Consider the following 12,803-nt stretch of genomic DNA (forward strand, 5'->3'; position numbering starts at 1 on the left):
CAGGGTATATGTGAGATTACCAGGATGGTAAGTATGGCAAGCTTAGGAGACTGCTTGGACCAGGGGCATCGCATGTAAAATTGCAAGGGCCGGATCTTTTCTTTTAGTGTTACATGGTGATCAGCATTCATTTTATAAATAATGGATTTTACAACCTTGTTATAAATAACTTTATTATCTCGACGTTTCGATATGCTGCAATTCAGCATCTGGAGCATACACAATTATACTATACAAGCTTGCTATACATAGCAAGGGCTGGATGTCGATAGTACATGGGAAGTGGTAAAGGAGTGTATGAGGGAGGTAATGGCTGACTGCATACCTAGAGTCAGGAAGGTAAATCAAGTGGGAGTTAAATGGATGAATAACACCATTAAGCTGGAACTGCAAAAAAAGAAACAATTGCAGAGGGAATTTAAGGAGAAAGGTGACCTGCAGGCACACGAACAGTACAAAGCACAGGCCAGAAGGGTAACTAGTGTAATAAGAAAAGCAAAAGCAGATTATGAAAGGAAATTAGCAATGTAAGCTAAAGAGAGAATCCCAAACAGTTCTTCGATATGCTGCAAGTAAAAGGAAAATTGAATACAGCAGAATAATTTAAGGAATGCCGATGGTAGGGAGGTAACTGAATCAGCTGAAATAGTAGAATTACTATATGAACACTTTGCAAGCGTATGTCATCTAGGTGGTGATATTGCAGGAATGAGGGAACCAATGGCTTAGACGGGAATTGAGGTGAATGAAATGGAGGTGAATAGTATATTACAGAACCTTAATATGAATATATCTGTGGGATTGGATGGTGTACCAGTTCGAGTCTTCTTATGTGAAGCGACAAAGGAATTGTCAGTGCCCTTGAATTAAACTTAAATTAAACCATATTGTTTAATTTAAGTCTCAGCTCTGGGTTAGTCCCAAGAGGGTGGAAAGAGGGGAAAATAGTTCCTTTGCATAATGAAGGAGGCTCAATGACTGCTGTTGCAAATTACTGACCAATCAGCATATCAGGAGTCATTCTCAAGGTTTTGGAGAAATTAGTCAAGAGCAAAATACAGGAATGGACAGATGAAAATGGGATACTGTATGAGGGCAGCATGGTTTTATGAAGGGTTTTATGGTTGATACTGCTGGACTTTGCTAAGGCCTTTGACAGGATACCACATGGAATTCTAATCAGTAAGCTGCAGCACATGGGGATGGATATAGGGGTTGGTGAGATGGATAGGAGGGTGGTTGGGGGGATATCAGAGAGTAGTTTATTCAGGAGTAGATTCCAAAAGACGGCCTGTGATGAGTGGTGTACCCACAGGGTTCTGTTCTTGGACCACTGCTCTTTAATTTGTTCATTAATGATATAGGAAAGGATCTGAGAGGAACTGTTAATTTATTTGCCGATGATGCAAAGTTGGGTAGAGCAATAGTGAATACACATAATGTCAACATTTTGCAGGATGATCTGGATAGATTGGCAGAATGGGCTAAGGAGAATGGATGTCAGTTTAATGCAGCAAAGTGTAAGGTTATGCATTTTGGGGTGAAAAGATTAGCAGCAGTATACCACATTGGTGGACTTGTCCCCCAGGAAATTGAAAAAGCCAGAGATTTGGGAGCGCTAGTGGATAGGGAGTTGAAGTTGAGGGGCACATAGCTAAAGTGGCTAAATCAGCTCATCAGATCACTTGGTTACTGAAGGACACTTTGACAAGCAGAGACAAGCAGGTTATGTTTCTCTTTATTGTGCCTTGATAAGATCCCATCTTGACTACTATGCCAAGACCTGGGTGCCATTCAAATTGAGACATTCAAATTACTGAGGGGTTTTTACAATATTAATTCAGAGGAAATTTTTCAGAACAGGTCTGGTAGTGGTGGGAGAACTAGAGGCCATCCATGGAAACTGAGCAAGAGTGTAGTTAGCAAAGGTGTTAGAGCTACGTTTTTTACGTGGAGAGTGGAATAAGCTGCCAGAGTCTGTTGTGGGTGCCATGACTGTGAATGAGTTCAAAGCAAAGTATGGTAGATGCTGTGCAAATGCTGAATAGTTCTTGACATGATGTTTAGGGCCTCCCTCGATGAGTCTAAGGACTCCTTGGAGTTGCCCGTAATAATAATCTTCAACCAATGCCTTAAATACTGATCTCTGTATATCATCCTTCAATGAAGCAAGGATAATCTTATCACTTTCAATGCCAACAAAAATCAGTCTTGCCCTTTCTCTAAGAAAACTGATCTCAGCTCACCTACCCTTGCTTTGTAATACACTAATCTCCAAACAGGATCAGCTCTCTCTCTCTCTCTCTCTGCTTGGGCTAACATTTACCTCCAGCTCTTCGACACAAACACATCACATCAATCACTTCCTTGACATCTAAAAAACTAAGCATTCTCTTTCACTCAAGATGCTATTTTTCACCCACTTAGCTACTAACTCTATACAAATCCCAAATCTGTCCATCCTTAGAATACTGCTTAGATGTTTGGGAGGTTGTAAGTGCACATACAACCTCGATACTACCAGAGGAAAGCAATTCAGCTCATAGGTGATCCTTCCCTTATACTCATTTCAACCTCTACCCAACAGCAATGTTTCAGCAATGTCTGTTCGATACCTCCTTGGTCACTGCTCTAATGAACTGGCAACCATCATTCCTCCAGTTTCTGTTGGGCCTGTTAAAACAAGAGCAGTAGCTGCCTGCATTCCTTTTCAGTGCAAATACACCAAACTTGCTGCTCCTGTTTCTCTTTTATTTCTATCACTGTTCTCTGACACAGTCTTCTTCATAAAGTACTCCCAAACAACTACAAACTACATCACTTCAAGAAAAATGTGAATAATTTCACATTTTTCTTAAAGTGAAAAATGTGAAATTATTTGGAGTGCAGGTATGATTTAGCATACCTGCACCCCAAATGCAGCACTGATATGCTTGTAGGTTCTTTGACATCTTGTGGGATCAATATTTAAAAAAAAATCCAACTCTGCATTATGCATTAATCCCAATATTTGTCTATATCTCATTGTAATACAAATTCACTGATGTGTACATATATTTTAGTAAACATAAATTTCTTTTATTTGAATTCATCTTTGATTATGGTTCTAGATTGTTTTATTCATTCATATCTAATTCTTTAAATTATGTAAAGCAGTCTTCATGTTAAGCATTCAACACATATGTGTTTGTGTGAAATGATCTGAATTGTGAATCTTAGGCAGGTGACATCCCAAGAGAATATAAATGCAGCACTTAAAATGTGGTAATATCACACAAGCATAAGATAAAGTAAGAGAATGAAATAGGGACTCAGTAGTGCACAGAGAATCCTGAGTTGATACTGTTCCAAAAGCAATGTACTTTGCTGTATGTAACGTCATGATTCCTGGTCGAGTCCAGTATATGAGTGATGAGAGTATACAGATTTAAGATGCCATTAATCAGTTTTCAGCTTAATGGCATTTGTTTTTTTAACAAATATAATCATGTGTAAAACCAGAAGCTAGCAAGGGACTATAGAAATGTTCATGAATGAAATAATTGTTGATGAAATTACAAATCACTGTGGCTTTTTCTTGATATATGTGTAAAGAAAAAGTACATTTGCTTTTTCTATGTTTTCTTTAGACTGCCTTTCAGTAACTGTTATAACACTACCAGATGCTAGATACTACTGCTACAAGTAAAAGATTCTGTTGCCTTCTCTTTTGTTTCAAGGGAAATCAAGTAAAACTACTTTTTTTTGCTAAGGGCTGGGAATTGGTCTGCTGAAAGTTTTTAGTGCTAGAGAATAAACAAAAGTTATGTTCTGCTAATGTAAACTGAATACCAAATATCTAAAAAGTTCGACTTCTGTAGAAAGCTAGCACCATACCTTAGTCTATTTTTTAAACTAAATTTATATGTTAAATGTTATATTCAGGCAATGACAATCAAGGAAAAGAAGGAGTAGCCATAGTATTCAACACAAAATACGAGGCTAATCTTCTTGAATGGCAGTCAGTCTCAAGTAGAGTAATGTGGGCAAATATGAGAATGGGGAACTGGACAATGAGACTTATTTGTGCCTATGGTCCCACAGAAGGTTCTACTAAGGTAGAAGTGGAGGAATTTTTTGAGGCTTTAGAAAAAGCAACTGACACAATGAAAAATGAAAAGTTGGTCCTTGTTGGGGATCAAAATAGCAGAGTAGGAAATGATTGTGAGACATACAATATATTTTGGGAAAATTTGGAGAAAAGAGCAAAGCTAATAATAATGGCAAATATCTCTTGGATTTCTGCTCAGGACATGGACTGGTTATTACTAACACCATGTTCCAACATAAAAATGTGCACAAATTCACATGCAGAGAAGAGCCTAGGAATAAGAAAAGTCTCATTGACTATGTTATTGTTGATAATGATGTTTTCTCCCTGGTGCAGGACACCAGAGTGTACAGAGGATTTGAAATTGGAAGTGATCACTATTTAGTCTTGAGCAGGATAAAATTGAATTTCATACTGAAAAGAATAACATGTAAGAAAGTTTTAAAGCAAATAAAAGTTGAGCAGCTCTCAGATGTGAACTGTAGACTAAAATACAGAAAGATTATTGAAAAGAAAATGAAAGAGTTTGAGAACAGGAATCAAACCTTGGAGATTCAGTGGCAAACTCTGAAGAAAACATTGATTGATTCTGCCAGAGAGGCATGGGGTGAGGTTGTCTGTAAGGATAAAAAAATTAGAACTCCCTGGTGGACACAGGAAGTTAAAGAGGCAGTGAAGGAAAAGAAGAAAGCATATCAAAAGTTCCTGTCAAATAAGTCAGCTTGTGCTCTTAGAGAATATAGAGATAAATGAAAGAATGCTAAACACTGTGTAAAACTAGCTAAACAAAGGTCATGGGAGGCCTTTGGCAAGAATATAGAAAATAAATATCAAGAAGGTGGCAAAATATTCTGGTGGTTGTTGAAGAAGCTTAAGAATGGAGGAAAGAGTGCTGTAAAAGGAATTAGAGATGATAAAGGTGACATGAAAACAAAAGAAAAGATATCCTTGAAGTATGGAGTAATTACTCCATACTTCAAGGATATGAAGAAATTTTTGAAAAACAGCTAAATGAAACAAGCAGTGATGACAGCACAGTGGTAAAAAACACTGAGCAGGCATGCAGTCAGGAATACATATCCATACTTGAAGTAGAAAAAACCATCAAAGGCTTGAAATGTGGAAAGGCAGCAGGAGTAGATGATATTCGACCAGAAATGCTGAAGTATGGTGGTATAAGAGTCTTACAGTGGCTGCACTGCATAGTTCAGAAAGCCTGGACAGAGGGACGAATTCCCAATGATTGGAGTAGAGCTCTCATAGTACCCATATATAAAAAGGGAAATAAAACTGCATGTGAGAATTACAGAGGTATTTCCCTACTGAGTGTTCCTGGCAAGATCTATGCAAGTATACTTGAGAAACGGTTGAGAAGAATTGTGGAAAAAAAGCTTGGTGAAGAACAAGCTGGATTCAGGCCAAATAGAGGCTGTCAGGTTCAGATCTTCACTTTACGACAAATAGTTGAGAAAGCATGGGAATATAACAAAGATCTGTATTTAAGTTTTGTCGATTTGGAAAAGGCATATGACAAGGTGCCAAGAGAGAAGCTATTCAATACTCTACAGTTATTTGGTGTCAATGGGGCATTATATATCAAGCAATACTTAGTCTTTATTTGAGTTGTAAGTCAGCAGTTAGAATTGAAGGAGGTACAGGTAGATGGTTTAATGTTAAGTCTGATGTGTGTCAGAGAAGGATGTACATTATCCCCTCTGTTATTCATTATCTGTATGGATCACATTATGAAGGAATGTGGTATTAAACCTGATATCAAAATTGGGAATGTTAATGTTGGTTCTTTGCTTTATGCAGACGATGTTATACTTCTAAATAAATCCACTACAAGTCTGCAAGATTCTCTGACTAAATTGAATAGCTGTTGTAATAGATATGGTATGAAAGTCAGTAATAAAAAGACAAAGACAATGAAAATAGGCAGAATCATTGAAAATGTCAACTGTGTTGTGAATGGAGAACCTGTGGAACAAGAAAAACATTTCAGCTATTTAGGCACGATTTTTAGTGAAGATGGTAAATTAAATATAGAAATAGACAACAGAATCAGCAAAGCTGGGATGGTGGGAAGTCAATTGAATAAATTCATATGGAATAAGAGAGAAATTAGTCGGAACACTAAATTAGCTGTATACAAGACAGTGTTCTTCAAACCAGTTTTAACTTATGGATCTGAGAGCTGGGTCAGAAGTAAAACACTTCACCAAAGACTAGAGACTGCAGATATGAGAGTCCTGAGAAAGATTATAGGCGTGAACAGATAGCATCAATGGCAATATCATATTAAAAACAAGGATATTAGGAAAGAACTTGACATTGTCAACATCCAAGAATGTGTTAGCAGAGCTAATCTCCGGTGGTATGGTCACTTAAACAGAATGGGCGAAGAAAGATTAGCAAAACAAGTGTTCTCTGCCAGGTTGGCATGAAAATGACCCAGAGAAAGACCAAGATATAGGTGGATTGATACGGTACAAAGTGCCTTAGATGATAGAAATATAAGATCTGATAATGTTGAAGCCTTGACAAGTAACAGACTGATTTGGAGGAAAATTGTAGATCGGAAGTCAGTAATGATGTAATTTTTTTCATGTAGTACTATCATATCCTGTTCACCCCTTGAGGGTACATGGCAGGAATTTGATGATGATGATGATGATTAGCTTTGCTCTTTTCTCCAAATTTTCCCAAAATATTTTTATGTCCGACAATCATTTCCTACTCTGCTATTTAGATCCTCAACAAGGACCAACTTTTCCGTTTTCATTGTGTCAGTTGATTTTTCTAAAGCCTCAAAAAATTTCTCACTTCTACCTTAGTAGAACCTTCTGTGGAACCATAGGCACAAATAAGTCTCATTGTCAAGTGCCCCATTCTCATATTTGTCCACATCACTCTACTTGAGACTACCTGCCATTCAAGAAGATTAGCCTTGTATTTAGTATTGAATACTATGGCTACTCCTTTTCCTTGATTGTCATTGACTGAATATAACATTTTGTATTTATTGCTCAGAAAGATCTCACCAGTTTTTTTCTTTGTTGTTTCAGTCACCCTATTATGTCGATCTGGTACTCTTCCAATTCCTCAGCTAGCTCCATTTCTTTGCCATTCAGGCTTCTTATGTTGATAGTACCGATCTTGAGCTCTGGTAATGTTGAGTTTCAGTAAGTTTTAGGATTTGTTCCAGTAGCTGACTTCTCGCTGTTTGCTCTGGTTCCCTGGCGAAAACAACAGGGGTCTTGTTTAAGCCGGTGACGCCCCAGCCAGCATGAAATTCTGTCATGTTGTACCATCATTTGAAATGTTGGTTTAAACCAAGAAGATTACAATTTAGTTGACTAAATCTCAAAATGCCAGCCCATCCTCATCCATTCAGCATCCAGGTAGATACCTAACAGTGTGCACCATGAGAAGGTGAGAATTGGACATTAGGTCAGAAGCTCTGATCAGTTCTCCACATTCCTTTGAAGGCTATGTAGAAGTCTCCTCTCAGTTATATAGCTTTGACCCTTCTACCACTGCATGTTTCCCTTCTTTTTTCTATTCACCTTTTGTAACATTAAACATGATATTAAGCCTAAATAAGTATAGATATAAACATAAAAATTGCAAAATATTTAAAAATAACAGGAGTAATTAACTCTATATTTAAACCAAACCTAGTTCAAAAACAAACCAGGCTAAAAGTATACAATACATTAGCCCTACCGGTCTTAATGTTTGTAAGCGAAATCTGGACAATAAAACAAAAAGACAAACAAAGATTAACAACAGCAGAAATGACGTTTATGAGAAAAACTGCAAAGTATACCCTATTTGATCACAAAAGAAACGAAGATATTATGAAAGAATTAAACCAAGAACCAGTAATTGAAAAAATTAAAAAATATAAACATAGATGGATGGAATACGTTCAAAGAATGAAAAAAGAAAGATTACCAAAACAAGCCTTAAAGTACAAGCCATTAGGAAAAAGAAAACCAGGACGTCCTCTTAAACGATTCAACGATGACTTCTAAATCCTTGATACGTATGATGATGATGATGATGAAGTATGGTGTCTCTGCAGTTGAACTAAAATATAAACTTCCTTCCAAAATTCAAAAAAAAAAAAAAAAGACTTTAACTCAAAAAATCACATTCAAAACTCTTTTATATTAACTTGACCAACAAACATAGTATCAACAGTAACTTAAATGATGTGCATCATCATCCTCAGTCATCCAAATCTGATGCTAATTTCTGAGTGAACCTAAAGTTTTTACTAAATCAATAACAGCTCATCTTAATTGTCTTCTTAACTAGTTCTTCAAGGTACTCTGTTCAGGTGACTGCTCCTCTTGGTAATTCAGATCACAATCTCACTTGAGCTTTGTCTCTAGTGGACTGTACTTCAGCCATTCATGACCTCGTGTGCTATGGCATTACAACAACAACAAGTGGAATGACTTGCATGACTTTTACTACTCCTTTCCATGATTAAACTACTCTTTTCATTCTTAAGATTCAGATAGCTGTTGCAAACATATGATCAAAGATATTATATCTTTGTTCACAAATGTTCCTGTAAATGAAGTTATAGTACTTGTAAATGATCTGTTCCCTCCTGACATCTCTCGACTATTTAGACTTTCTCTCAATGACCTTGCAATGGGAAGCCCTCTATCTCCTCGATGTGCCAGCTTATTCATGGAAAATTTTGAAAAAGATTTCCTGCTATCTACAAATCCAAAAAGGGTGATCTCTATTACAGGTGATCTATAATAGAGGACATGAAGAAACACTGAAAGAAAAATTACATTCTTTTCTCCAACTATTGACGAACAATGGATATTCTAAGAAAATTATATAAAGAATACTGTTCTCTACTCCTGCTCCTCAACAAAATCCTGACATTCCTTACACAGCCTTAGTTTCTATCCCTTATATTGGTAGATTTTCTCTCAAAATTGCCAATCTTCTGAAAAAATCTCATGGCATAAGAGTGGCTTTCAAGCCCATTGCAACTATATGAGTTCCATTACATTCTAAGCATCAGAATCCTTTTAACAAACATTCTGGAGTTTAGAATATTCCATGTTCTTGTGGCATTGCTTACACAGGGCAAATATCTAGAAGTTTGGAAATTAGACAAAAAGATCATATTGGAGAGAAGAAAGCTCAGGCCTAGCTTTCCACTTCTCTCTCATACTCACCACAATACTGAATGGAACAAGAGCTCCATGCCTTATATAGAAGACAACTTCAGTGCTCACAACATCAGAGAGAGGTTATGATGGTTATCCACTCACAAGGCACAATCAACAGAAACCAATGAATGATTTTATGTGATATTTGGAAGTCACTTATTAGATCTTTCCACACATCAGATGTTAACTTTTCTGCAAACTAACATGCATACTTACTGAACAATGACTGATGCATGCCAGCTTCCACGCTCAAGATGTATACCAATTTAGCTTCACTAAGTTTAGTGTACTCACAATGTGATGACTTTAATGTCAGTGATCAATGTTTTAGACATTTTTGAGGTTTGTCTCTAGACACTGCAGTCATACAATATCTATGTTTGCAATCTCAAGAAGAATGTCTTCAGATCCCTTTTTTATGCTCAATATAAAAAAAGACACCATAAGAACATGAAGAGGGAGGAACAAAAGCCTAGTCAGTTTTCAACATTCCTTTAGAATATGTGGAAGATGCCTCATCCTTAGCAAGCTCTGATCCTTAATAACTCATATACTATATAATATTTATTGTACATAACTTTAAAATTCATGTACAAATCCAAAACTTTGGCCACATCTCTGAATGGTTTATAATTCTAAAATAATCAAACACTTCTGTGTAGAAAACATCATCATCTGAGAAATGATATACAAACATCATATTAATATGCAAAAATAAAGTACTCCTGAAATAATCTAAACAAATTATAAATGTTACACATGCAATCTACATGAATGTACAAAAATCCATCCCCCACCCAAAAAAAGAGACACAAACCTGAGAGAGGGCAGATTTCCATTTTTTTTGTACCTCTGTTCTTTTTTGAAGTGCAATTTCAACTTTTTCTTCTTCTTCTTCTTGTCTGTGAAGCTATTCAAAAAAACAGCACTACTACATGTAACATATATATTAGCAATTTCTAAAAAAAAATGCAAGAATTTTTAAATGTCCAAAGAAAAAATATTAACTGTTTTAAAGAGTAATGACTCTGCATAATATCTTATTTATAGTTACAGTGTTCAAGAAAATATGATGATTTCACTCATCCTGCTGTTTTAGGAAATTACAACATATAAAATATAATAACTGAATAAATTTATTGTTACTGCCAATATTTTGCCAAAGTTAAACTGGCATCATTAGGGAGAAAATACACTGGTATAGATACATGCAAACAGGCAGTAGATGATGGGAGTCATTTGCATAGGAATCCTAAACAGTACCACTTGTTGGGCTTGATTGAGTATTCTTGGTCACCGGACTTTTTATCACTGTAGATGAGAGTTCCCTGATAACAGGCAGTTTAATGCAACCATATGTGTCAAGGTCAGGATATAAGAGCAGAAGCAAACTCATGGAAAAGTCTTGCATCTGCTTCACTGAAATAAGGCAGCCTTTTTCTGACATATCATGTGGCAGGTATCCAAGGCATGGGCTACTAATCCTGAGTAAACATAGCAACTGAATAAGATGTCCCAGTGCTCCAAGATCTTGATGCTAGCTGTCCTGCCTGTTTTGCTATAATAGGAAAGGTTGCAGCTGCAGAGTATCTGGTAGAGCCCAAAAAAATCTAGAAAAGTAGCTGGTCTTTAGGCGATCAGATAAGAAATGCTAATTTTTTTGTGGTTTGAAGGTGATTACAAGACTATATTTCTTTAGGATCTTGGCCACATTTTTAGAGGTGTGTCACTGATATATAGGATGATGATAAATTCATTGTAGTCTATATATGGATGGAGGGGGAGAGGGGGAATGTTAATATTTTATTAATCAGGTGGGGATTATAGCCACAAGTTTTCATAAGTTAGTTAGGGCTAAATGACCAGGCCTACTGCCTTTGGGAAATAAAAAGTATTAGTAGATTTATCAATTTTTTTGTAGTTTAATTATATTCCATAGTCATAAGCACCATGATATCTTCTCCTCAATGCAACAAAGAACTGTTCAATATCATAACAAAACATATGGCGCACAGTCCATGCGAACCTGTTCATCCAAACTTAATGTTCCTGAACTAACATCTGCTCTCTATCATCTATTCACTAAACTATACTCAGCTGGCATCCATCTTTCAGCATGGAAAAAACCTCATATGCAACCAGTTCCAAAAATGAAGATAAATGTTTACCATCAAGCTAGTGACCTATTGCTCTCACAGTTCTGTGAGAGCAATAGGTCACTAGTGTCCTTCCTTCAGCCATTCACAACCATGCATGCTCTGGCATTACACCATTACCAAGTTGGAGAATTTGCATGACTTTTACTCTTTTCTATGGTCAGATTGCTGTTTTCATTCTTCAGATCCAGATACCTGTCTTGATCTTGTTACAAAAAGTATCCAAATTAGAATGGAAACTTTCATTCCTCACTCTGTTCAAATTCCCCAACCCATATCTAAATCAAGGTTTTCCAAAAAGTGTAGAGGGGTTGTACAAGAAAAGCAAACAATCTTTCACAAGTTGCTTGAGACCAAAATCTTTACAGTGTACACAGTTGCCTGCAACACTTGTAAAATCACCATTAAACAGAAAAGTCTAAATTCTACAAGGATAAATGTGGAAAACTCTCTGCTTGTGCCACTGGCAGTCATGACTTCTGGTTCCTTGCCAAAGTTGTTGGGTACAAGTATTGTCCATCTGTGCTTTTTCCTCTATCTCAATGGTGGCATTGTAACATCACCTAAAGACACAAGATTGATATCTCAGTTTCATTCTTCTCTTCCAACTCCTACATAGATGACCATGGCAAATTACCTCCTTTCTTGCCTATAACATTGCATCTGATGTCTCCTGGGACATTCCACAAGAAAATCATCAGAAAACAATCTTGAATAACTTGGATACTACAAAGGAAGCTAGTCCTAATGAAATTTCATCCATTGTGCTCAAGAGATATGCTCCTGAACTAACACCTGCTCTCTATCATCTATTCACTAAACTGTACTCACCTGGCATCCATCCTTCAGCATGGAAGAAAGCTCATATACAACCAGTTCCAAAAAAGAAGATAAATGTTTACCATCAAGCTACTGACCTATTGTCTCACAGTTTTGTCTAAAGTAATGGAGAATGTTATCAACAGTCAACTTCTTCATTACCTTGAGAACTGCTATCTAATTAGTGACTGCCCATATGCATTTCACCACTCTATATCCATAGATCTCCTGGCTTGCATCACTCACCTTTAGACCCATTCCATGGGAAAAAAAATCTGTATCAAGACTATCTCCAAGATAGGGTGTGGCGTTGAGGGCTTCTCAACATGTTACAAATGTTTAGACTGCCTTCATCATTGTGTAAATAGATGATCAGTTTTCTCTCAGATTGATCCTACAACATGTAATAGTGTGTGGTGTTTTCTCCTCAGAATTTTCTGTCAATTCCAGTGTCCCTCAGGGATTTGTTATTTCATCTATCCTCTTAAAAAGAAAAAAAAAAAAAAAAAACTTTATTCATAGTTTGGA

General features: G+C 36.5%; 1 protein-coding gene across 4 annotated transcripts in view; it reads right to left on the reverse strand.

Annotated features, from left to right (window-relative positions):
* Positions 1–12,803, reverse strand: part of Cc2d2a (Coiled-coil and C2 domain containing 2A) — a 518,960-nt gene that overhangs the window by 385,208 nt on the left and 120,949 nt on the right. For all 4 annotated transcript variants that reach the window (XM_090401677.1, XM_090401676.1, XM_090401674.1 and 1 more), the window contains exon 9: positions 10,118–10,210. In XM_090401677.1, coding sequence (XP_090257803.1) covers positions 10,118–10,210 — 93 coding nt within the window. The remainder of the gene's footprint in view (positions 1–10,117; positions 10,211–12,803) is intronic.

Source organism: Typopeltis vanoorti, chromosome 12 (assembly GCF_054136105.1).
Source record: "Typopeltis vanoorti isolate ZY-2024b chromosome 12, IOZ_Tvanoo_1.0, whole genome shotgun sequence".
In the NCBI taxonomy this organism is placed as follows: Eukaryota; Metazoa; Arthropoda; class Arachnida; order Uropygi; family Thelyphonidae; genus Typopeltis; species Typopeltis vanoorti.